General features: G+C 42.0%; 1 protein-coding gene across 1 annotated transcript in view; it reads right to left on the reverse strand.

The window, feature by feature from the left end:
• Window positions 1-25,922, reverse strand: part of UMODL1 (uromodulin like 1) — a 65,804-nt gene that overhangs the window by 15,648 nt on the left and 24,234 nt on the right. The window contains exons 9-15 of the mRNA XM_038394371.2: window positions 22,849-23,068; window positions 18,610-18,747; window positions 17,114-17,887; window positions 10,241-10,498; window positions 9,630-9,742; window positions 2,757-2,970; window positions 614-751 (exon numbers count right to left, since the gene is read on the reverse strand). Of these exons, the coding sequence (XP_038250299.2) occupies window positions 614-751; window positions 2,757-2,970; window positions 9,630-9,742; window positions 10,241-10,498; window positions 17,114-17,887; window positions 18,610-18,747; window positions 22,849-23,068 (1,855 nt within the window). The remainder of the gene's footprint in view (window positions 1-613; window positions 752-2,756; window positions 2,971-9,629; window positions 9,743-10,240; window positions 10,499-17,113; window positions 17,888-18,609; window positions 18,748-22,848; window positions 23,069-25,922) is intronic.

Consider the following 25,922-nt stretch of genomic DNA (forward strand, 5'->3'; position numbering starts at 1 on the left):
CAAAAACAAATACAATCCATAGAAAAGTGGTTCAAAAGAACTGAGAAACTGAAAGACCTGTTTTAGGTGAACAAATAAATTATTTGAGGAAAGGTGGCAGGAATTGGATGCATTAACTAAAGACAAATCAATGAGTTATAACATCAGTATTTATCCATACTATAACCCATAACATAAACTGCTTCCACTCTGATTTAGTCTCTTATCTTGTATCTCTGATGTCCCTTCTATTACTGCTCATGAAAGAAAATAACTGGTACTCTCAACAATTCTGTTTACCTTTAAGGGGGAAAATGAGAAAAGAGAAATCATTGTTAAAAGAAAAAAAAATAAAAGAATGAACTGGGCCCATTAAACGTTCATACAGTAAACTTTTATGATAAAGCAAAAGTATAATAAATGCAATTAAATATAACAGAAATATGCAAAATACACTAAAATATACATATTTTTCAGTAGCATGTGGTTGAACACATTGAGCCAAAGTCATCTCTAGTATACCTCCATGGACCGCAGTGGAGTTCCACCAGAAGTGGATGTAACCAAATGATTTCATGAAGACTCCATCATTATAATTTAAAATAAATCACTAGGTAATGAAAAACAATATTGCCTTCACAGTTTCTCCCAGGTCTCTCTGAATCGAGATCAGCAAATCCTTCATTACAGCTGCATTGATAGCTCCCATATGTGTTGTGGCATGATGCATCTGAGGAACAGTCATCTTCTTCTCTTTCGCACTCATCATAATCTGTTGGGGTTTGGAGTTTTGGGTTTTTTATTAAAAAAAAGAGAGAGAGTATTACTGGCATTGTGATTATTCCTTAACTGGAACTACCATCATGGTACCCTGGACACTAGTTCTCATTGCCAGCATCATGGTGCCAGCACGCGTGTTGTTTATCTGGGAGATCGTAACACACACAGTCCGGAAGCTGCTGATGCTAGCAGAGCAAGAATACTCAGTGCGTGGAAGGTCAGAATTAGCAAGAGCCTCCAGTGGCACTGCTGGCAGCTGATAATGGGAGGGCAGATCCCCTCAACTCTTCCCCTCAGCACACCGAATTAATTCTCCCATCCCCCAAAACTGATAGCTGTCACAAGGGACTACTCCCAAACAGACTCTTCCATCCTACAGACTCAACACTCTTAAGAGGGAAGAAGGTGGTTGGTAATTTAAAGAATATTTGGAGCTGGTTGAAAAACAGGCCAAAAAGTTTGGGAAAGTTTCATCAAATTGTTTTCCCATTCTTTAGCCAAAATTTAGAATTTCAAGGACAAATATTTGTTACAAATTTCAATTTTTGTACAGATTCTACTCAGGCTTGTGTATAAATGTAAACAGCCACAGGTGGGTTTCAAATTTCCCACTTGTTACTCTCGCTAATCTGCATACTAACCACACCCCTAGAGGTGGCTCGTGTTAACTCTGTCCCTGAAACCCCTCAGACAAATGCCAGTTTCAGGGGGCATATATATCCCTGTTCTCACAGAGGTGTTACCATGATATGGGCATTCTTTTATTATTAATGAGACACGTGGTGCTGGTTGTAGTGAAGAAAATGCACCACCATGTGGTCAATAGCATGGATTTCTGTGCCTTATGTAAATCTGTGCCATAAGAGAACATGTATTTTGTTTTTACATGCAGGAGATTCAAAATGAGTGTTCGCAGCTGAAAATGGGCACTAAAAATCCAAATAGATATAGAAATATACAACCTGCACTCAGCTTTTGTAGACTTGAGGTGCACTACTTTCAGAGAAGAAACACTAAGAGCCATCTACCGCAGTGTGCAGATTGAAATGTAGCTGAGAGTATCAGAAGTGTGAATTTGTGAAGACCATTATGAACAACTCAATAAGAGTGTGTAGGCAGAACATATTTCAGTAAGAACCAGAGTTGGAGAAGGATGCCTTTAGGAAGGAGCAAAGAAAGTTACAGGAGACTGTGGTTCATTTATTCTAACCAATTGAAAGATGGGGGCAAAGAATAACAGATTGACCTTTTCTAATTACTTTGGGGCAGATTTTGCCACTTCTACTCACATGAGTAGCACTTTACTCCTCAAGTAGTCCTACTGAAATGTGAGTAAGGCCTCTAGAATCTGTCCCTTAGAAAACAATAACCTGATGAACACTATGTAGCATGGCTTTATAAAGGACACAGAATGTCTGACAAAACCAATAGCCTTCTTTGATAAACAATTGTAAGTGTGGCAGGCAAGGAGACACACCAGATGCAATAAATTTATTTTAGTAAAGTTTTCCGTACCGTCCTGCCTGCAATTCTAATTGAGAGGTTAGAACAACATTATTTGGATAAGCATGTTGTGGGGTACATACAAAACTTGCTGATGTGTCATCAACAGAAGGATTAGAAATGATTTTATACAGAGACATCAATTTCAGGAGCTGTATAAAAAAGGATTCTACTGCAGTCAATCAATGGACCAGTTTTATTTATCTTCTTTATCAATGATCTGTAAGAAGAAGGAAACTGTACAATAACTAGTGGCCCTAGTTAAACCAAACTGAGGGTCTACATCTGAGCCCTGCTACATCACACATCTCACTGTATCTTTTGAAGTTCTCTGAAAGAGCTCGTGGGATGAACTGGCAGAAGTGCTAAGGAAAAGATAATGGGTTTTCATCCACTTTCACAGAAGCTGTACTCTCAAAAATCACAAACAAAAAGACAGGTTTTATCCTGTTGCTAGTTTTGAAAAATTACAGTGATATAAAACTGCACCTTACCATGTATGGAGAGGCTGTTGTTGTCAACTGTAAAATAGGAACTATTTTTAAAGACATCCTGAAAATCTGTGGAAAGGTGGTGGATATCCAAGTCTTTTGCAGTCAGTAAATCAAAACCTACCACTATGCTTCCATTAGTAATACTGGTTATCAGCATTTTTCTCAAACCAAGATCCATTTCCTGAAGAAACTTAAGAGGCAGAGATTTCCGTACCTGTGATCAAAATATAATGCATGTGAATATGGGCAGAAGTATGAATTAAATTATATGCTGTGAAGCGGACTCAGAATGCCCAAACATTATGCATAACTACTGTGCATTCATGTTCAGGACAGAGACGTCAGAAAATGGGCTTTTATTTAACTACTGAATTTTCTGAAAACCACTGTTTGGCTCAAATATGTATTTAATGGTGAATATAAAACACAGGAATGATTCAGCTCAGGGCACACACAGGGGGAGATAGGCATAGATATTGACAGGGGTCCCTGGTAACACTTAACTTGCCAAGGAGAGAGATTCCATTGATGCAATTCAGCCTCAATATTCCCTCCACCATGGGGCCTTTAAGGAGACAGTGCAGCCCAATACTAAGAGGCTTTGGCTATGGAGGCAGCATGGGCAGAGTGGACTCGGGATGCCCAGATTCTGTGCATCTCTGCAGCAGTATCTGCCAACAATCTCCTATGGAACCTCAAACCTATCTTATAGCTGCTCCTGCAGCAAAACCCTAAGTGAATGTAGCAGCCATACCACCTCCTGCCCTCCCCCAGGGTGGATCTCCACGGAGGGCAAGCCTGGTAAGTTCCTCTACGTATTACGAGTAAATCTGGCCTCCATCTGTACCCAATGATCAAATCAAAGGGGAAATAGAAAAACAGTTTCTCATACTTTCAGGGTCTCCACGCAGCCTCAGCCCAGACTAGCTCAAAAATGTTTCACAGGAGACTTCCATGGGGAGTCTTGCATTGTCACTGCAGATCCTAACTGCCAGCTGGACAATCGTCCCAGGCTCTCACATTTCCCTGACAGCCTTGTGGCCAGGCCAGAAAATAACTTAAACAATCTGAAAGTGAGTATTTAGCCTCAGAGCACTACAATTAGGGCAGTTGATCATGACTAATTATAATAAACACTTAATCGATATGTAGATGTTCTGGAATTTATATTGGACTGAAAAGAAAAAATACAGCCTTTCCCAGTGACTATTGAACCTCCACAGTCACTAGGCTATAGCAACAACCTTTGGTACTACTTTGGGTAGAAGGATGGTCTCGTCTCCACAGGATTGGAATTCATAGTTCTACTTTTGGCTGTGTCGCTGATTTGATGCAGGTGTTTGGACAAGCTGTTCCACCTTTCTGTGCCTTAGCTTCCCTACATATACCACACAGGATAATATTGGCCTGTCTCTCAAGCTCTAGATAAGCTATGAGGCTGAAAATTAATTAACTTTGAATAGCACATTGAGATTATTGGATGGAAAGCACTATGTAAATGCAATGCGTTACTACTGATACTACCACATGGTTAAAGAGTTTAAACACCAGTAATGAGAGAGAGCACACAATACATCCTATTTATTTCCTCTACTAATTTAGATGCAAATTGAGATGACCCATCCCAACCACAATGAGTTCCAGAGAAGAAGCCTACAACAATAATACAAAAAAGAAAAGGAGTACTTGTGGCACCTTAGAGACTAACAAATTTATCTGAGCATAAGCTTTCGTGAGCTACAGCTCACTTCATCGGATGCATTCGGTGGAAAATACAGTGGGGAGATTTATATACACACACAGAGAACATGAAAAAATAGGTTTTATCATACACACTGTAAGGAGAGTGATCACTTAAGATAACAGGTTTCAGAGTAGCAGCCGTGTTAGTCTGTATTCGCAAAAAGAAAAGGAGTACTTGTGGCACCTTAGAGACTAACAAATTTATTTGAGCATAAGCTTTTGGATGCATCTGATGAAGTGAGCTGTAGCTCGTGAAAACTTACACTCAAATAAATTTGTTAGTCTCTAAAGTGCCACAAGTACTCCTTTTCTTTTCACTTAAGATGAGCTATTACCTTATGAGAAGGTCATGCAAGACAGTATCAAAAGCCTTACTAAAGTCAAGATATACCACATCTACCACTTCCCTGCTATCCACAAGACTTGTTATCCTGTCAAAGAAAGCTATCAGGTTGGTTTGACACAATTTGTTCTCAAATCGTATCAAACCATCAAGCTCTCAAGTGAGCAGCATTTCATAGATCAATGTTTACAAGGTAGACAAAGAGCAGCTTTGCTATGTTCAGGCTATTTCTCCATTAAGGACTAGAGTGGGAAAGGCACGGTCACGAGTAAGTGGCAGTACACAGCTGCGCTGTTCAGGAGAGCCACAATTCCTTCCCCACTCCCCCTTGCTCCTGGGCCAGGGGAGTAAACTGACATATTTTACAGGGATAAGCTTCTCCCCTCCCATTGGTCCAGCTCTGCTCTCCAATGCATTAAGGGTAGAGACAGACTTCACCCATTCCCCACCTACTCGCTCTTGGAAGGAATATCCAGGGTGCCACACCAGACCTGCACTCAAAATCCAAGAAACTCTTACTTGGCCAAACAGTGGGGTGGGGCCTTTCTGCCCTTTACTTTGAAACATCATGAAAGATAAGGCAAAAATCTAGCCTTAAGTTTTCATCTTTCATAATTGTTCTCTGAATTACAGTCATTAAGTATGTCTGCAATCTTCCCTTGGACCTTCCTCAGCATTCACCAATATTCCCTTCTCACAATTAGCTTTGTTTTGTCGACTCCATTTTAATGGAGGTTTTATTTTTATTTTATTTTATTTTATTCAGAGCTAAGCACCTGGAAAACATCATGGTTATGTTCGCATTATAGTTAGCCACATCACAATTAGCCACTAGGTGACATTACTGGCCTCGCTCTTCAGGTTACTGCATGATTTAACAATGCCCTACCATTAAAATAATACGGGATAAAAGCAGGAGGTGAAGGGAGTGCCGTGGTATATAAAATGAAAGGAAATTTCTTTCTCTGACTTTTTAAAGGAAATAATTATATTAAAAAGGAAAATCCATCCCTCTACTTTGAGGTTTTACTACCAGAAAATAAATCTAGCTATACCATATTCAGTCTTCTTAGCATATGCACAACATGCTTCAAGTGGCATGCAAACAGATTCATCACTGAATTTGGTCTGCTGGTTAGATCAGGGTACAAAGGAAACACCAGGAACTCCTAAATAGAACAGGTAAAGGATATGCCTACACTGTGAGTCAAGGTGTCATTGTAGCATGGGTAGGCATATCCACGATACCTGTGGTAGCTAGATTAAAGCTAACAATAGTTGCGTAGATGTGGTGGCATAGGATTCAGCACAGGCTAGCTATCCAAGAATAGCCTCTGAGGAACCTGGGTAGGTACTGGGTCAGCTAGCTCACCCTGAAGTGCATGCCACTGTGTTTTCACTACTATTGTTACCTGTGCTAGCTAGATGACACCTTCCCTTGCAGTATAGTACATTGAAAAGCAAAAAGCAAAAGGCACATTACTGCCAAAAGGAGAGTTACAAGAGAGGAGGAAAACACGGCAAAACTAACAGCTACAACATGAGATGGGAACTCCCTTTGGTAAAGCAAGAAAACCAGGAGGGAGATAAACCCAAAGTTAAGAAGCAGCCCTCATGGAGGAGCCAGGGGAAGCCAGGCTGAAATGCTAGTGAAATTAAAGGAGCCTCAGTAACATGGCTGGAGGTTTGGTGCTGTTGAGGGTAAGAGACAGAAATAGGTTCAGAGTGGAGTAGCTGTCTGTGTGGAGGGCAGTAGTAATTTCTGAAGGGTGCTGGTTAGAGATAATAGCCACCCTGACAATAGATCCAGAGCAAAATGCCAGCAATACAGGAAATAGCTAATCGGGCACTTCTAGACACATGCGTAGGGAGCCCTGTTGAGCAGGGAAGAATTAGAATTGCAACGAAACCCTGGAGGAAGATAATAAATTGAGGAAAAGGCTATTTTAACAGTATTGGCTATTGCTATTTAGGATGGCGTGTACCAATCCTTCCCACCTTTTACTCTGCCCCCCACCGCTGCGGTCCTCACTGACTGCATTTTATGATGGGAAGAAAAGTGCAACCAAGTCCAGCACTAATAGACTCGAGTCCACGTCACCCAGACCACCCCCGCAACTGCCACTAACTGCCATCCTTCTTGGTAGTCTCAACAGAGAGGCTGAGGAACGTGCCCAGAGACAGAATGACCCTCTCACTCCCTCCAAGGAGAAGACAGTTCCTCCAAGCCAGGCTTAAGGTGTGTAACACTGGCAGCCCCAGCTGAGCACCTCCCAGGGCCAAAGGTCACCCTACAGCGCCCTGCCTCTGTTTTTCCCCTCTTCAGGGTTCTTTAAGAACACACTCAGTTCAAATGATCCCCTCCTGAGGTCCAATGTATTGCATATTTAGGGTGCAGACTGGCTCACGAGGCCCCAACCCCAGTTCAGCGTCTCTCTCCTGATAATTCAAAAAACCACAAACTCATAGGGGTTTCAGCTGGGTACAGTCCCACCTCCCTGAGGGGCTATATTTAATCTTCGCAGCACTGCCTTCTCCACTTTTCTTCCAGTTGGCCCCTTCCGACTGGGCCTTTGCACTGTCTCCCTCTCCCAGGCCAGGCCTCCCTGCCCGGAGAGCTTTTCTCACTCTCCCCTGCTTCTTGAGCTTTCCCCCCTGCTCACTCAAGGCCTTGCAGTTTCCTGGGCTTCAACCCTTCACTGCAACATCCTGCTCTTTTTGTACTGGAATTGCCAGATTCCTCTCAGGTGGGGCTCATCCTGTCATCAGGGTTGGCTTAACCCCAGGCTCTCCAGCCCATGGGGCAAGATACCTTGTTACAAAGTGCATTGGCAGGACAGCATAGGGAAGCTAGCTTGGACATTGATCAATTCAGGCTTTGATATCTTGCTTTTCTCCACACTGTAGCATGAACAGAATTTCAATCTCCAGCACTGTTAATCTAGCACCTTTACGAAGCACTACATTCATTTTTTAAAATATGGTGATTTTTACAAATAAGTAAATATATGTGGATTGTGAAGATATAATTCCATAAAACAGATTTAAGGAAAGCTTCTGGCAAAGCTTACTTAACTGGGGCCTGATCCTGCTCTTAAAATCAGTGGGACTTTTCTCATTTACTTTAATGGGATCAAGGTCTGGACATTATATCCCGAAAAGAAAATTGTAAAGTTCTTTTTATTTTCCAGACTCTCTCTTCTTTGACAGATAGGAACACAAGAATTGTCATAAGACTCTATCAGGAGGAAGAATGTTTTGCCTCGGGCAGTGGCTTATGTCTAATGGTTCACAGATGGAAGGGAAAGAATCCATAAATACTTGGCCAGTAGTATTGTTGGAAGGAACAATTATTTCCTTATTTTCACAGGTGATCAACTTAAACCTAAAGCAGGGGTGTGACCTAACTTACATTGTGTGACCTAGCTTACATTGCTATCAGTCTTACTTTAATTCCGCTACCTAATCTTTTTAAAGATAAACTACTTATGTTAATGATTTTCTGGAGCAGAGAAGTTGATTGTATGCTGCATGAAGATAAAATATTTCATTTTATCCATTTTAATAAAATTTGAAAGAGACAGGAACTGGGACAAGGCCTTGATCAAGGTTCTAATATCCAAAATAGCCTGAAACATATAACAATGATGAATAAGAGGGAGGTCAGTGGATACTTGCTGCATTTTTAATTTGCATGAGCATGTCACTTTCATTTTATGGCTGTTGAACACATATTGCTACGATATGTCAGCCTGAGGCCTAAACAGCTTCAAGAAAGCTGTGACTCATTGACTGCACATAGCAAAGGTGTACACTAGCAACAGTGGGAAGTTATTTTATACCTTACACATTCTCTCTCGATAAGAATTCCCCAGTATTTTCATGTTGTATAGAGCATTCTTCACTTTCTTTCCTGAACTCTTCCTGAGCATAGTTAAACTGTTGCCACTTTGCATCCCAGAGATGGCTGTTTTTCAGGGATACTTAAAGTGTTTTGCTGTCTTTGGATGAAAAGCTCTAGAATGGTCAATCATGAATTTATCATTGTCAGTATTAATCTCCCGAACAATGTTTCAGTAATGCAGACTGGTGAGAGGAGACAGACAGCTGGAATATGTCCAGTGGTTTTCCAGTGTAAAGGAACCTGTGTGTTTGTTGAATAAGAGGAACAAAGACAAATAATTGATGGATTAGCCAAAAAATAAGAAAAGGAGGGTGGCACCTCCAAAGGAAGTCCCTCTGAATTACAAGACTGTTAAAGGAGATAAATAGATCTTCCAAGTTAGTTTGGTATTCTGTGCCCTAATTAAATGTGATATTAAAGCTGACTTAATAAAAGGTGAGGGAAATAGGCTGTAAAATTAGGGGATATGAAACAGGATAATAATAAAAATCTCTACTATATCAGACGTGTGGATCTGAGAAAGGACAACAGAATTAATTTGCACTGATATAGTGCCTTGTAGTCCAAAGATATCTAAGTGCTTCAACAACATTCATTAGCCCCTCAAAACCTGCCTATGAGTTAAGTCGGCTTGATTATCCCCATGTTACTGATGGGGAAATTGAGGCACAGAGAGCCAGGAATAAACTCCCAAACTTCTGATTCCTGGGCTCGTGCTCTAACCACTGCACCATGCTTTCTTTTTTTTCCTAATGTAATCAATAGGTCTCAATTCATTTAGGTATATGGGGATACATATATGGTACAGAACCATCATTGGCCAATCATATTCCTCATTTTATGAAGCCCATTTACAAATAATGACCATTTTTAATCAACTTACTTCACCAAGAAACAGCTGTGTAAAGTTATGATATTGTTCACTACTTGCATTGCTCAAGCCTGCAGTGTATTTCACATTTGTTATTCTTACTGATCCATTCAGTTTTTGAACAGCTGAAAAAGCAGAAAACAGTTATTTAGAAGAATGTGATCCACAGACCACTGGTGTTCTGCAGAAAGCTGTCTGGCACATGTATAGGTACTACTCCTAGTTTTTACCTGCTGAATCTGGTCAAACTAACATAAATAATTTCCCAGTATTACTTTCCCACAGAAGTAACTGCTGTAATTGCTACAGAGATGTCCCATGCCTATGAATGGGAAGGGAGGAGATCCACAAGACATGATTTATATCAATGGTACCATTCCAGTGCCAGCGTCAAGCGTTGACTTCATACCACTGTTAAATTTGCAGACATTGTCAGCCCATTGTTTTCTACCTGACCACACATCCAACAGCTGCCACTAACTCATCCTTAGTATGTCCACCAAACCCTGTCCTGGCCGTGCGCTCTCTTATAAATAGAAGTCCATTTCCCCCATTGACTTCAGTGGCATTAAGAGCTGACCCTTTAAGAAGCAATCATAAGAGTTGTTTCTAAATGAAATTACCAGTCTTTACTTTCTGGCGTGCTGGTTTACTTTCCTTTCCACAAACTTCTGTCATGATTTCAACGGTGTACAAGATCCCAGGTTCTAGCCCTGACACTGTCAGACTTGTGCTCTCAGTTTGAGCCTCCCATATTAGCTGTTTTTCCTGAAGCAGTAGAAATCGGAAAGCAGGATTCAGTGCAGAATCTGTGGACCAGGCTACATGAAAGCTGATGCTAGTCACATTGGAGAAAATAATCCTTTGAGCTGGGACAGGTACTGGGAAGAAAAGAAATTATCATCAATCAAACCTCTGGGATAAGCGGGGAAAGTACCACATTTCTCTTAGAACTAGTGATTGAACCAGGCTTTCTCAACCCTACAATGATTCTGATGCAGAAGGAATGCCTTTAAAATTAAATGATAGATTATTGGAATTTAAGCATTTTTACTCAGTGTGTCTGCTGCAGTTTGTCTTGCAGCCTTGGAACGGATTCTAGAAAGTATCTGACTTGAATGACCATTACTTAGGTAATTTTCAATATTAAAAATATCTGCATGTAAATTTTAACAAATAAAACAAGTCTAATATTGGCTAAAGCCTGTACTGATAGCAAGCTAAGCAAGAGTAGATAAGGAGAGTATTTGGATGAGTAAACTCCAGGGCAGAGATGTTGCATCAGGGAGATGCTATGGGACCCTTGACACCCAGAGCAGGGTGGGCAGGTTCCTCAAAAACCCTGTACTTCCTGCCTCAAGCCAGCAGATGCTGTTATGATGTTTCCTCTTCTCAGTCACGGTAGCTAGCAGCAGTCCCTTGGCTGTCCCCTTTCTCAGCTTTCAGTATCTTCAGAGGAGGCAGCAAGGACAGAAGAAGCAGCCATCCAGCCAACATCCTGTGTGCTGTGCTAGGCAGCTTCACAAAGCACTAGAAGCAGACTCGGGAGAGGGGGCTGGTGGCATAGCTAGCCTTACCATGAGGCGAACTGAGGTGGCCAGCTCAGATGCCAGACTGTGGGGGGGCGCCACTAGGACCCAGAGTGTAGAAAATTATGTTTGCTGCTGGGGCATATGTATTGTCTCTGCTTTAGATGCACAGAGATGGTGGCGTGCTGTGCTGGAGGAAGGAGGGCACGAGAGACATAACAGGCAGGCGGGAGAAAAGGTGAGAGGGAATAACAGAAAGCAGCAGGAGCTGCAGGGAGAGAGAGGAGGAGGAGGAGCCTCTTAGGTACCTCTCTAGCACCCCCAGGAGCCTGGACGGATTAACACCAGCTTCTCAGGGAGCTTCCTGTTTCCTGCTGCTTCCCTGAACCCACTTGAGGAGAACAGGCAGTCAACTGCAGTAGTAGGAGCCTGTTAGGCCCTTCAGATGCTGATATCTTCCCTCACTCAGGCCCTGCTACCAGCCTGCTTATCTGTCCGCTTCGCTTGAGTTGAGAGCCACTACAGCTGGCACAGAACAGCAGTCATGAGTGAAAGAAGAAAACGCCCCTCTAGGGCAACATTCAGAAAAAGAAAGAAAGCAAAGGAAGCTTTTCTATCTAAGCAGGAAGGAGCTCTCCTGAGATACATAGACACACATGTTCATGGTGAGCCTTCCAGCCCAGTGAGGATGTGAGTGGTGAGGAGATGCCTGATCTTCCAGTTAGTCAGAGTTCAGGTGACGAGCAGCTACTGCAGCATCCATATCTCCATTTCAAATGGATGTAACCATGCACATTCCTGAAGAAAAGTGTAGATAAGAGAAGAGTGTGGTGGAGGCACAAGAAACAGCTGCTGCTGAGTTTAGTTCCTTAAGTCTAGATGATCCTGGACTGTGGACCCACTTGAGCAGTAGCCTGAGGGACTTCCTTGTATGCATGGGCCACAGCAAGTGAAAAACTTCATGTTCCCCAAAGACAATGAAAATAGAAGTTTCCATCCAACACATTACTGGTGTGAAATCCCCAATGGTGACAAAGTGGAGAGGCCATGGCTTATGTCAGGGGTCCCCAACGCGGTGCCCACGGACGCAATGGCGCCTGCTGGGGCAGTTGTGTGCGCCCACAGGACACTGAGCCGCTGAAGTGCCGCCGCCAAGTGCGGCCACCGGAGAACCGCCAGCTGAAATGCCGCCGAGAAGTGTTGCCGTTTCTTGGCGGGATTTCGGCAGCAACGCTTCTTTTCACTGCCGCTTTTCGGCGGCATTTTGGCTGCAGGGTCTCTGGCACTCGCCCAAGCCTTCTGGAAAGAGATGTGCTATTCCCACAGAAAGGCTGGGGACCACTGGCTTATGTACTCAAAAACCCCTGAATGCTGCATACTGTTTTTGTTGCAAATTCTTCCAATCTAATGTTCCAGCAGCATTGGGTTCTATAGGAACAAAGGACTGGAAAAATCTGGTTAGAAATCTGGCATGCCATGAGAAGGCAGCAAATCACCAGAGAGCATTCCATAGGTGGAAAGAGCTTGAGATGAGACTAAGGTTAAAGGCCACCATAGATGATCAGCATCAAGAGAAGACTGCATCAGAGTCTCTTTACTGGCAAAATGTTCTGAAAAGGCTCATTGCCATTGTGAGAATGCTTGCTACCCAAAACCTAGCACTGCGTGGCACTTCAGATCAGCTATATGTGCCAAATAATGGAAACTTCCTTAAAATTGTGGAGCTGATGGCTGAGTTTGATGCTGTACTCCAGGAGCATCTAAGAAGAGTCACCACCCAAGAAATGTACACACACCACTACCTTGGAAAAACAATTCAAAATGAGATCATAAGGTTTCTGGCAACAAAAATCAAACAGAAGATTGTGGCTGATCTGAAGTCAGTAAGATATTACTCAGTTATTCTGGACTGCACACCTGACATCAACATAGGGAACAAATGACTTTAATGGTGCAGTTTGTAACAACAACAGAACCTAGTGAAAATGTCCCTGCAATGGTGATTGTCATAGAGCATTTTCTAGAATTTAATGACATTGATGATACTACAGGAGCTGGTATGACAAATGTGCTTCTTATAAAGCTGGATGATACGTGAATTGTGATAGCTGACATGAGAGGTCAGGGCTACGATAATGGTGCCAACATGAGAGGAAAGAAGAGAGGCATGCAGACACGGATCCATGAGTTAAACCCTCGAGCTTTTTTTGTCCCATGCAGTTCTCATTCATTCAACTTGGTGGTCAGTGATGCAGCATCAACTTCTAGTGAGGCTGCTGAATTTTTTAATGTAATTTAAAGCATCTATGTATTTTTCTTTGCATCAACTCATCGATGGCAAATTTTGAAGCAACATCTGGGAACATCCTCTCTGACACTGAAACCACTTAGTGCTACACGATGGGAAAGTCGAGTGGAAGCGATAAAGCCTATCAAACAGCAAATTGGGAAGATAGATGATGCCATAGTTGCCATTATGCTATAACAGGAACTGTTCATGATAATGCTATAACAGGAACTGTTCATGGGAGAACAGTGGCAGAGGGAAATGGAATCACCAGAAACATACATAACTTCAAATTTCTGTGTGGCTTAGTGTTTTGACATGACATACTGTTTGAAATAAATGTTTTAAGCAAGAGACTCCAAAGTGTTGACCTTGATATATCTGGAGCAATGGAACAACTGGACAAAGCAAAGTCATACCTATAGTCTTACCGGTCAGATGAGAGATTTCAAAATGTTTTGAAGAGTGCACAGAAGTTGGCAGAGGAACTTCACACTGAAGCTATTTTCCCACCCATTTAAGAATACAAGAGTCACCGAAGAAGAAGACATTTTGATTACGAGGCATGGGATAATCCCATAAGAGACCCCAAATAACAATTCAAAGTTGAATTCTTTAACCAGGTGCTAGATTGTGCAATACAGTTGAACGTTTCATGCAGCTCAAGGAACACATCAGTATATTTGGGATGTAGTGTGATATTCCAAAACTCCTCACTATACCTGAAGAAGGCCTACACCAGCAATGCAGGACACTAGAGACAGTATTGACACATGATGACATGCGTGATATTGATGCGAGTGATTTAGATGATGAACTGAAAGCCCTTTCAAGATACATTTCAGCAGGAGCAACTCCAAAGGCTGTTCTGGAATATATGTGCACAAATAAGATGACCACCCTCTTTTCAAATGCTTTTGTTGCTCTGCGCATACTTCTAACACTTCCTGTAACAGTTGCCAGTGGAGAACGCAGCTTCTCCACGCTGACGTTAATAAAAACACTTCTACGCTCCACAATGACACAGGAGAGGCTGTCGGCCTTGCAACCATCTTAATAGAGCATGAGCTGGCCCAGACTGTGGACCTTCAGCAGGAAGCAGTTCAAATCTTTGCGACCAAGAAGGCACGGAAAGCACCACTTTGATTATTCAAACAGAGAAAAATGTCAGTGTTTACTATGCAGGCAAGAAAAGTTACATTTGCTGTTCAGGCATTTGCAAGTTAAGTGTTATTTAAAATTTATGAACAAGGCAGTTTAAGTTGTTAGTTCTCCTTTATTGGGGTAGGTAGCAGAACAGTACCGTGAGAGGAGTAGAACAGGAAGAAGGCAGAATTGAGACCTTTCAAAGTTTTGGCCCAAGTGAGGGAGCATGGAGGCATCATTTGAGCTCCCGGCCTCAGGTGCCAAAATGTTGTGGGCCGGCCCTGGCCGGTTGTGGTAAGTGGCAGAAGGGATGAGAGAATTCAAGAGAGCAGAGAGAGGCAAGGGTGGGACCCCACCCCAGGAACAAGTGGGAGAGAGTTTCCAAGAGATAAAATGAGGCCCAATGAAGTAGGGAGCCTGAATAGAGTAAATAGAAGTGTGGGGATGGGAAGGCAGAAGAACCAAGGAGTGGGAGACAGGAAGGTGTCAGGAAGAGAATGGGGCAGAAAGGGCTGGAGTCAGGGAATGGACAGATTTAGAAGGAATAAAAGAAAGGATAACCTGAGGGGAAACTGACACTGTAAAAGGAAAAAGAGACAGGCAGAGATCACAGGGAAGAAAAATGTTGAAAAAGACAGTGGGACAAACCGCAAGGTAGCAGTGAGTTAAGGGGAGAGGTGGATAGTGGGCATGCAGGGAGCCATGGGGAAGACAACGACGGATGGTAGAAATGAGGGGGTGAGTGAGTGGTTAGTGCTGGAGTGTGGATAATGAGGAGGGTGCAGAAGCAGAGGAAGGGCTGGGGAAAGTGCAGGAGCAAATAATGGATAGCGAGTGCTGATGGGTAAGAGATAGTTAAGACAGAGAGTAGGGGGAGAGACTAGAGAAGCTGAAGTAGTAGCACCGTAGGTGGAATGCAGAAGCAAGTGGCAGCCATACTGATGAGTAAGGGTGGCTCTACTTTCTTTTCAGATATAAACATTTTCCCTGAGCAAAGTAAAAGCAGCACACATGCTCCTTTATGCCACCGCACCATTTTTATTATTAGTTCACTTGTTGGCATGGATCCAGAATCATAGGGAGCCAGGTGTTTCCCAACATCTCCAGTGAGGAGGAGCACAGCCAGCCCTAAGACCCATGCAAAGCCAGAAGGAAGTCACAGGCTTCAACACAGAACCTCCAAGCTGCAAAAATCTTGTTCATTTACTAGAAGGTGCTGAAAGCCTGTACAGTGTCTCCTTTATTTATAAAGTAACCCAGTACTTTGCACTCCTTTCTTGACTGCTACTTCAAACCCTAGCCCCAGTGAGGTTGAGATGCTTTTATTCTATGTTTGTATCCAAAGAGTGGATTGTGAGCATTTTATGTTCCTAGTTTATTATGTTAATTAAAAAGGGAAGGCGAAAAGCAGCCTGTGGCCTCACAGGAGACATTGCTCAATCCTGTGACCTGGCCCTGATGACGAAACTGACGCTTGCAATGTCTTCATAGCCTGCCCCATTATATAGCAGCATTTCCTTTTAGGCTGCAGAGGCTTCAGTAAAGCAGAACCCTACACTGACTCTCCATTTCCTTTTCAGAAAGGACATTAGAAGCTAAAAGCAGGAGACATTGGTGAAAGCAGTGACCGAGCCAACCAGAAATGATCAGGTCAGGAGCAACTCAATCATACATTAAGTAAATAAATATAATACTTGCAGATGGTGACATTCAGATTCAGACACAACCAAATTTAGAATTTAAGGCCTGAATTTTTATCCAAACCCCAACTCTGGTTCAGATCCAAATGCTGAACCAAAAAGGTGGAAAATTCATAAGAACCATTGTAGTACATCTCCCCAGATCCAAACAGATCATGCCTCCTCATTGCTCTAAATAACTCCTCATTACAAGTCTTCATGAAGTTGCTCTCAGATCTCCACACACTTCCCCTCTTTGCTGGGGTTTTCAGGAGTCCAGCTGACCCTTGCCTGACTGGCAAATTTTAGGGAAGTGCAAGATCAGACCATCTCTCGCCACCCACCAAGTTATACAGACCCCTCAACCTGTGGGTATCCTACCTTCTCCTGTGCCAGGGAAACACTCCCTCAGCTGGCAAAGGGACTTTAATAGTCTTTGTAGACTGCAGCCTACAAGTGTCATAGCTAGAGAGAGGATCCCTCCCCAGATCATTGAGGCCCAAGAGGTTTATCATAATGTTAAATGGAGCAACATTTAAGGTGTTACATGAATCACCTCACTGTTTTTGAGGACAACTTCTAAAGTGTTACAAATCGATGAAACTACAGTACTATCAAAACATTGGAAGGTTCGGTTATTTTGGCAATGCTCTGACATGCTTATTTAGAAAACGGCACCTAAGAATAAAGCCAAGCCTACAAGAAAATATATATTTCAAAAAAACAAACTAAATTTTGGTCAATCCCATCCCATACCCAAATACATACACAACTACGGATTTTTCAGAACCCTGACTTCTTTCTTCTTGTGAACATTTACCAAGCATCCAGGATAGTGCTGTGATGCATACTTACTACAGTCTGTGGTCGGGAAAGTAGTTGCACTGAAAGCTGGTGGTGAGAAGTCAGGGGAAACAGGTGGCACTGAGAATGATTCTTTAGGAGATGTCTCAGACCAAGAGTTGCTAACTTTTCTGATCTCTTCATGTACATCAAGGGTGGAATTTAGAGTATAAATTGTAGGGTTTTCTGTAGTAGGCAGAGATGTACTGGAGCCATCCTGAGAACTTGCTTCAGGAACCTGGAGAGATATGTGGGTCTCTCCGATAGAGTTATTTCTCACAACAGCAGAAGTTGTATTTGAAACCATATATAATATGGGCAATGGTAAAGTGTGCTGCTCTTGACTGGTTGCATCCATGGATGCACTGGTAACAGTAGTAAGTTGCTGTGGTGCACCAGTTAAAGTCTTTTCCATAGAGTTTTCAAGTGATGCACTTACATCTTTCCATTGTTCTGTCACCACGACTAGTGTTTTGATGGTTGTTGGACCCTCCATACCAATTGTCCTATTATTTCTTTCAAATCCAATTGATGATGTCATGCCTTGTCTCTGAGTTACTGGAGGACTGCTGATGGAAGAATGACTGCTTGACGCTTGTGTGCCACTTGATGGTAGCACAGAAATCATATTTAATGTGGTATTCCTCTTGGAGCTGAGAGTAGCCATTGTTCTTATTTCAGTGATTGCTGGTGAAGCATGCAGTCCAGTACTTGTTTCAGGTGGTACTTCTGTCCCGCTTGATTCATATAGGGGCATCGTTTCAGTAACTGGGTTCACAATTTCACCTGTAACAACATTGTTATGAGACTGAAATGGACATTCAAACCAAAGGAATAAAACATTAGAACATTCCCTAATTTATTTTAAAATCTGTCAGATCATTTTAGTGTCATGTAAGTAAGACGTGTATTTCGTTAACACATTTACTCAATAAGCTACTCAAAACAGGATCTGGTAGTGTGGTTTACTGCTCTGCCTTGCAACACAAGAGAAGCAGATTCTATTCCTGGTCTCTCTCTCTTCTGGTCAGCAGGACATGGATCACCACTGAGAAGAGCACTTAGATCCTGGGATGCACAGGAACTCATTACTCAAAAGCCACCCTTCTGGCTGATTAAGGAGTGATATTGAGAGATTCCAAAGGGAGACCTACCTGGTTCTCCCTTCCTGGAAGGATGGTGGTCACAATGCAGACCCTTGAGCATAGAAAACGGTACACTGTATGCTCCTGGGGCAAGGACCTTGCTTTATAGACTTGTAAAATACTGTGCACACATTCTGCACTATATAAACAATAGATGACAATAAAAATAAAGTGGAGGTGGCAAAATGACGTGTTCCAGCTTTTCCTGAAAAAAGAAACTAAATGCTCACCAAAAAGAAAAGGAGTACTTGTGTCATATTAGAGACTAACAAATTTAGTCTCTAAGGTGCCACAAGTACTCCTTTTCTTTTTGCAAATACAGACTAACATGGCTGCTACTCTGAATCCTGTCTAAATGCTCACCTTCACAGTTTCTCCCAGGTCGAGATGGATTGGTATCCATGGTTGTCTTGCATCTGCACATGTATGAGCCCATTAAATTGATACACTCTGCATACATACAGCAGTCATTCTCTGAACGAGATGCACATTCGTCCCAGTCTGTAATGCCAAAACGAAAGTGTCAGTAAAACAATCTCTTTTCTGGCTGAATTGAGTTATAACTAGAAATAATCACAAAATACTCTTGCATTTATTTAAATAGTTCTCATTCCTCACAGTTTATCTGAGATCCCAGGTTTGAATGACTTGGAACATTGTCTGATCTTGATATCCTTGCAGATCAAAATTTTTAAAAATGGGTGTCCTAGTCAGGAAAAGATTTTTGTAAAGGGGATTCTTTAAATTTTTATCATAGATTTAAAAGAAGACGTACTGTAAGCTTGAACCAGAGAAAGTTGGTTAGGCATTAGAAAATACAATGTGTATTTACACCAGAGAAACAAGTTACTCTAGAGCATACACTCCCCTGAATTCAGTTTACCACATCTCATGAGATTTCATGTACCAATGAAGTTACAACCCACGGATGCCTCTGGACCAGCAAGTCCACTGGAAATTTACTAAAGTTTAAACAGAATTTGGATCCAAATTGTTCTTATTTGGAAAAAGTGATGCCCACAGGGAACACACTTGAACTTTAGGAGGAGGCAGTTCTAAGGGCGAAAACTCCCATTCTTTAAAAAAAAAAGTGTTCTTTGTAAAAGCAATTGCATAAAATCTAGTATCATAGCTGATACCCTTTTAGGCAGTCTCAGGAGAGAGACCATGGTTTGGGTATGTAAGAAAATGCTTTAAGGGCACCCTGCTATGGTAAAGTGGAAAACGCTTCCACCACCACTGCCAGTGCTATGTATGTGGCTAAATACAAGACTTAATTCTCCAGGGCACTCTCTCTGACATCTTTCATGAACACTTAGACCCCAATCCATCAAACCCATAAACATGTGTTTAATTTTACATATGTAAGTAGTCCCATTAAGTTCAATGTGATTACTCATACATGTTAAATTACTCTCATGGCTAAATCTTTACAGGATCAGAGCACTAGTTCACTTGGAAAAAAAAAGACTATACTGAAAATGTAATCCCAGCTACAAATCACCCTGACCAAGGGACTGGACAATTTAGTTGTTCAATGTAACATCTTAGGTTATGTCCACACTGGCAACTGAATGACAAAACTTTTGCCTTTCAGAGGTATTCAAAAAACAACGCCCCGAGCCCAAAAGATAAAAGTTTTGCCAACGACAAGCACCAGTGTGAACAGCTCTTTGTCGGCCACTCATTGGGGATGGAAGTTTTTTGTCGGCAGGAGAGCCGACAAACAGCGGCTACATTACGCGCCTTTTAGCGACATGCCTGTAGCAACACAGCCATGGCGCTAAAAGCTGTGTAGTGTAGACATAGCCTTAGGCTTCTGTTCTGAAAATGTACCAATATTCATTACTGTGATTTTATTTTCTATAACGAAGGAAACTTCTATTCTAGGAATAGAAGAGGAAAAGTGTGTGTGCACGCATGCATTTGTCTTTGTGCCTGAGCACATGCTTCATTTAGTACTGCCCACCCAAGTAACATTTTGTTTCTTTCTCTTTCAGACTCATGAGCTAATTGCCATATTTTATTTATCCAAAGTCCACATCCATTTTTAAGTTGAAACCAACCCCATTGATAGGGTGCTGAAATACCACGATTTATCACACCATGAGGAATGCAAGAAATTCAGTAATGTTTTACCAAGGCATGGTCCTACTTGACTTTTGATAGAGTTTTATACTGTTAGAAGGATGTTTCAGCTCTAATTATAAAATAATTTACACATTCCATTACTTGTGAAGATTTTCACTGAGGTTTTCCTGTCATTTTGCTGAGTATGCCCCCTGTACGCCAGTTTCCTTACCCCCCAAGACTGAGAGCCTTATAAGTGATGGTCACATAACCACCATCCTATACCGGAAACCTATTGACCACTATACTTACCTACATGCCTCCAACTTCCAACCAGGACACACCACACGATCCATTGTCTACAGCCAAGCTCTATGATACAACCGCATTTGCTCCAATCGCTCAGACAGAGACAAACACCTACAAGATCTCTATCAAGCGTTCTTGAAACTACAATACCCACCTGCTGAAGTGAAGAAACAGATTGACAGAGCCAGAAGAATACCCAGAAGTCACCTACTACAGGACAGGCCCAACAAAGAAAGTAACAGAACACCACTAACCATCACCTTCAGCCCCCAACTAAAACCTCTCCAACACATCATCAAGGATCTACAACCTATCCTGAAGGACAATCCATCACTCTCACAGATCTTGGGAGACAGGCCAGTCCTCGCTTACAGACCGCCCCACAACCTGAAGCAAATACTCACCAGCAACCACACACCACACAACAAAAACACTAACCCAGAAACCTATCCTTGCAACAAAGCCCATTTCCAACTCTGTCCACATATCTATTCAAGGGACACCATCATAGGACCTAATCACATCAGCCACACCATCAGAGGCTCGTTCACCTGCACATCTACCAATGTGATATATGCTATCATGTGCCAGCAATGCCCCACCAAACCGGACAATCTCTACGCAAAAGAATAAATGGACACAAATCAGATGTCAAGAATTATAACGTTCAAAAACCAGTCGGAGAACTCGTCAACCTCCCCGGTCACTCAATTTCAGACCTAAAAGTCAGAATTCTCCAACAAAAAAACTTCAAAAACAGACTCCAGTGAGAAATTGCAGAACTGGAATTAATTTGCAAACTGGACACCATTAAATTAGGCTAGAATAAAAACTGGGAGTGGATGGGTCATTACACAAAGTAAAAACTATTTTCCCATGCTAATTTTTCCCCTACTGTTACAAACACCTTCTTGTCAACTGTTTGAAATGGGTCATCCTGATTATCACTACAAAAGTTTTTTTTCTCCTGCTGATAATAGCCCACCTTAATTGATTAGTCTCATTACAGTTGGTATGGCAACACCCATTTTTTCATGTTCTCTGTGTATATATATCTTCCTACTGTATTTTCCACTGCATGCGTCCGATGAAGTGGGTTTTAGCCCATGAAAGCTTATGCCCAAATAAATGTGTTAGTCTCTAAGGTCCCACAAGTACTCCTCCTTCTTTTTGCTGATACAGACTAACACGGCTGCTACTCTGAAACCAGCTACAGTTTGTCTCTTCATTAATTCCATCCACCCAGATCTGGAAGTTGGAAGGGGGCTTTTCTTGACCGTGCTAAATAAGCTTTCATAGGACATGTTATTCAGAGAGCCAACCACTGATTTTGCTGCCTTTGGCAGCTGTCTGAACTGTGGTTGGCTCTCTTCGTTTTGAAACCTGATGCCAGAACCATCTGATTAGAAAAAATAGTGGGTACTGTAGATCTAAAGAGGACCTACTGCAACATAAATTCCATGCACAGTTCCTTAGCTCATTTCACTGGGATGACATCAGGTAATTCCTCTGGCTGGACTTTTATCACAGAAATGTTGGATTGCATTTTTTAAAATCTGGACCAAACACAACAGCAGCAGCCTTGAATATACAGTATTCCAGAGGGGATGTGTCTTTCACATACCCAGAGTAATCCACACACTATCCTCAGCTACCCACTAGATGGCAACCTCCTAGTATCCTAGTCATTTGATGGAGGATTCTCTGCTCCTTGAAGTCTTTAAATCACCATTTGAGGACTTCAACAGCTCAGACATAGGTGAGGTTTTTTGCAGGAGTGGGTGGGTGAGATTCTGTGGCCTGCATTGTGCAGGAGGTCAGACTAGATGATCAGAATGGTCCCTTCTGACCTTAGTATCTATGTATCTATGTACCTAGTATCCCACAAAGTAGAGGAGGAAGGGAGAGAGGGAGGGGGGAAACTGGCTAAACCAGGCTCCATTCATTCCCACATCAGGACCCTGACAACATAAACGGAGGGAAGGATGCCCATAGAGGCCCACCATCCCTTCTCCCTTAGCCACTTGGGCCAAGGGGCAAAGAGTTGCAAGAGGCCCATTCTAGTTCTAAGCCTGTGAAGGGAGGTCTGATTTCTCTATTTTCCTTACAATACTACTGCTGTCACCTTAACACTGTACCTTATTTCTATGTAAAGTACTTTTGACAAAGAATCTAAATGCTATTGCAAGTTATGAAAATACTACTTTTTTCAAAAAGATCCACCTTCTACTGAGGTGCTCTGCTGATCAACCAAAAACACTGAGCTTCTATACAGAGAATAAAGCATAGGAGCGAATGTGGACACGTTTGTTGGAAACTCGGGATCCTGTACGATGATTCTAAGCCTCACAATGATACTTCCAGCTTTCAGGGACTCAATTTGCACCTTCAGCTTTCCAGTTTTGTATAATATAGAAATATTTGGTGGAAATGAATTTTCAATCTGAAAAAAGTGAGAGAAATGTTGATAATACAATAAGAACACAATTAAAGCAGCACATTACAAATTTTTAACATGTATGCTGTCTCTATCTTCATATTCTATGTATACCACTTATAGAAAAACATCATCCAGTCTGTGATTCAATCAGCAAAAACTGAACAATTCAGCTGAATCTAATACACTCATAACACAGTGGAAGGCCATAACATGAATTAAGAACAGAGAATCAATACATTTTGAATATCTGTAGTGTCCAGGAAGAGATTTCAAAGCTATGATATCTACCTCTCTCTGTGTAAGTGCCCTGGCTGTCAAGCACTAATGGGTTTCTGAAGACTAATTCTCATTTACTTTAGCACCCCTTTTTGCACCACTCTCACACCATAAAGGAGTTTTAATTTGGGAGTGAATGTAATTTATTCCCACCTTAAGGCCTATTTGCTCTGCCAGAGCAGTGCAAAGGGCCACAGTGTAAATGAGAATGAAGTCCTAAAAGATTTAATATGTGGTAATAAGAGTGGAGATGGGTCAATTAGCATTTCAGATTCTGGGTCAACTCCTCAGCCCCAATGAAGTAGGAAATAGCTTCAGTTCTGATCTAGGTGGCCAGCTAGGGATTCCCCTGGCATAGGGTAATGCCAGGGTGCTTTTGGTCCAGCATAGCTAGAATCCATAACCAACCTCCTTTGTTCCCCCAAGAGTAAGGACCAGGTCACAGGCATGCTGGGGAGAAGGAGAGGTTGGAGCATTCTGTGATAAACTACTGGACTGATCCCAATTAGAGCAGCTCTGAGATGGTCTAATATACATCTGAGGCCAAATCAGCCCCCAGCGGGTGCTGGGATCAGGGAGTGCAGAGGTAGCATAAATCCAGCTTCCTATTCTTTCCCTGAGTTCTGTACTGAGCCCTCTGGACCCAAGGATAGGAGCTGTTCTCTGCTATGAAACTGAACTACAGTAAAAGAAATGTAAAGCTCCTAAGTGATTTAGAAGCCTAAGTCTAATTTCCAGAAGTCACTCAGGTGCTTAGGAGCCTAAGTCTCATTGATTCATTGACTTTTAGTGAGATTAAGGCACCTAAGTGACTTTTGAAAATGGGACTTGGGCACTTCCGAAAAATGTCTTGTCTAATGGACAATGATGCTACAGATCAAACTGAGCCCTGGCTCAAATGAGCAGAATTCCACTGACTTCATTAGTCTTGAACTCACTCGCCCGAGGCCTGAATGTGTCCCAGTGACTTCATGTCCTAAACTTTTCATGCCAATATGGTACAATTCTTGAGCTCTCATCTGCTGTTTTGTCCCTAATTCACCTGTTCAATTTCATGTGATCTGACTGAAACCCTCATAGGCTGCAGGTTATCTGAAATACACAATCCCAACTCAATTGCAGTGGAATCCAATTACAAAGAAATCTGAGACTAGGACAAGACAAAACTGACTTTTTAAAAAATGGACAGCTTATATAAATCAGTTTTATTTGGATGAATTGACTGAAAGACAACACAACAAATATACTATGCTTTCCCAGCAATGAGTTAAGTGGATGTGTATTCTGAGCCAATGGAGTTACCAGAGGGATGAATCTAGTGCACTAATGTCAGTGTTAGAGTGTGCTAAACTTAGCAGTTTTGTCTTGCAGGTGCTTGAGCAGAATTTTTTCCAGGTTTCAGTCTTTGATTTCTGCATGATCCTGAACATTTTTGCTTTAAGTTTATAATGTGAGGTTAGGGTGCAGGTGGTGGGAAGGAGGCCGGGGAGATCTCAGAGACCAGTGCCAGTCTATGGACCAGTTGTTGAGAAACACTGGACTAGATGATCTGGTGGTCTCTTCTATCCTTAAATTCTATGACTGTGTAAGAAAGCATAAAGCAGGTAAGGTTTGCTCAAACTGAACTAAGATTCACTCAAAACGTTCACAAATCTGAGCAAACCATTTGACTGGTCTGAGTTCTGATTTTCCAATGGCTTCAGATGGTGCTGAAAATATTTTACCATTTGAGTCAGATAGACAGATTCGCAAAAATGCCCCTCTACCACAAGGGTGGAGTATTCATGGCCACAGAAACCTACATCTTGCACTTATGCAAGCAATTACCCATTTTGCATGAGCAAATGTCCTTTTAGGTAAGCAAATGTACCTGTTGTGTCTTCCTTTGAAAATGTGGTCCTGTATATCCAATCTTTTTGTTGTCAGTCTTTTTTGAACTGTATATGTACAAATGGGCCCAAGTCCCCTTTAGTTTTGGGAAATTCTGGGCTTGGATTTAGATCTGAACTTCACAATGAAGTCCCATCTCTATAAGACGGAACTACAACAGAATACCCTATCTGAAACTCCCCACACTTTGTGGAAGTTCATGTCTGGAACCCAACTCAGGCCTATTTATTTCATAGTTCATGACTGATGAATTGACACAACTTAGATTCATGGCATGCAGTATGTGAATATTTAATGAGGTATTAGAAGCAATCCTGACCCAACCACCTCTGCTTAAAGGAGAAAGAGCTTGGAGAATAGGTGAAAAATTGCTGAAAACATAACACAAAGAAACCCATGCCATGAGCATTTCAAAGATCCATTAAAAATCCTCAGATCAACTTGCAGCAAATTCCTTATCAATATAAAAATCTGAAGTAGAGAAGACCCTTCTGCATCACTGTTTTTTCTTCACTCTTCTGTAAGGCAAAACTGTCATTGACTTCCATGGTAACCAGGTCAGGGCCCTGATTTGCTTTTTTATTTTGCCAACTCCTTTTATTTCAATTGTAAGTGAAGGTCCAAAGAAATGGCCTGAGGATTTTTACCAGACTTTGTAAATGTGTACAAGCTTCTCAGATACATTAAGTAA

This window comes from Dermochelys coriacea, chromosome 1 (assembly GCF_009764565.3).
Source record: "Dermochelys coriacea isolate rDerCor1 chromosome 1, rDerCor1.pri.v4, whole genome shotgun sequence".
Lineage (NCBI taxonomy): Eukaryota > Metazoa > Chordata > Testudines > Dermochelyidae > Dermochelys > Dermochelys coriacea.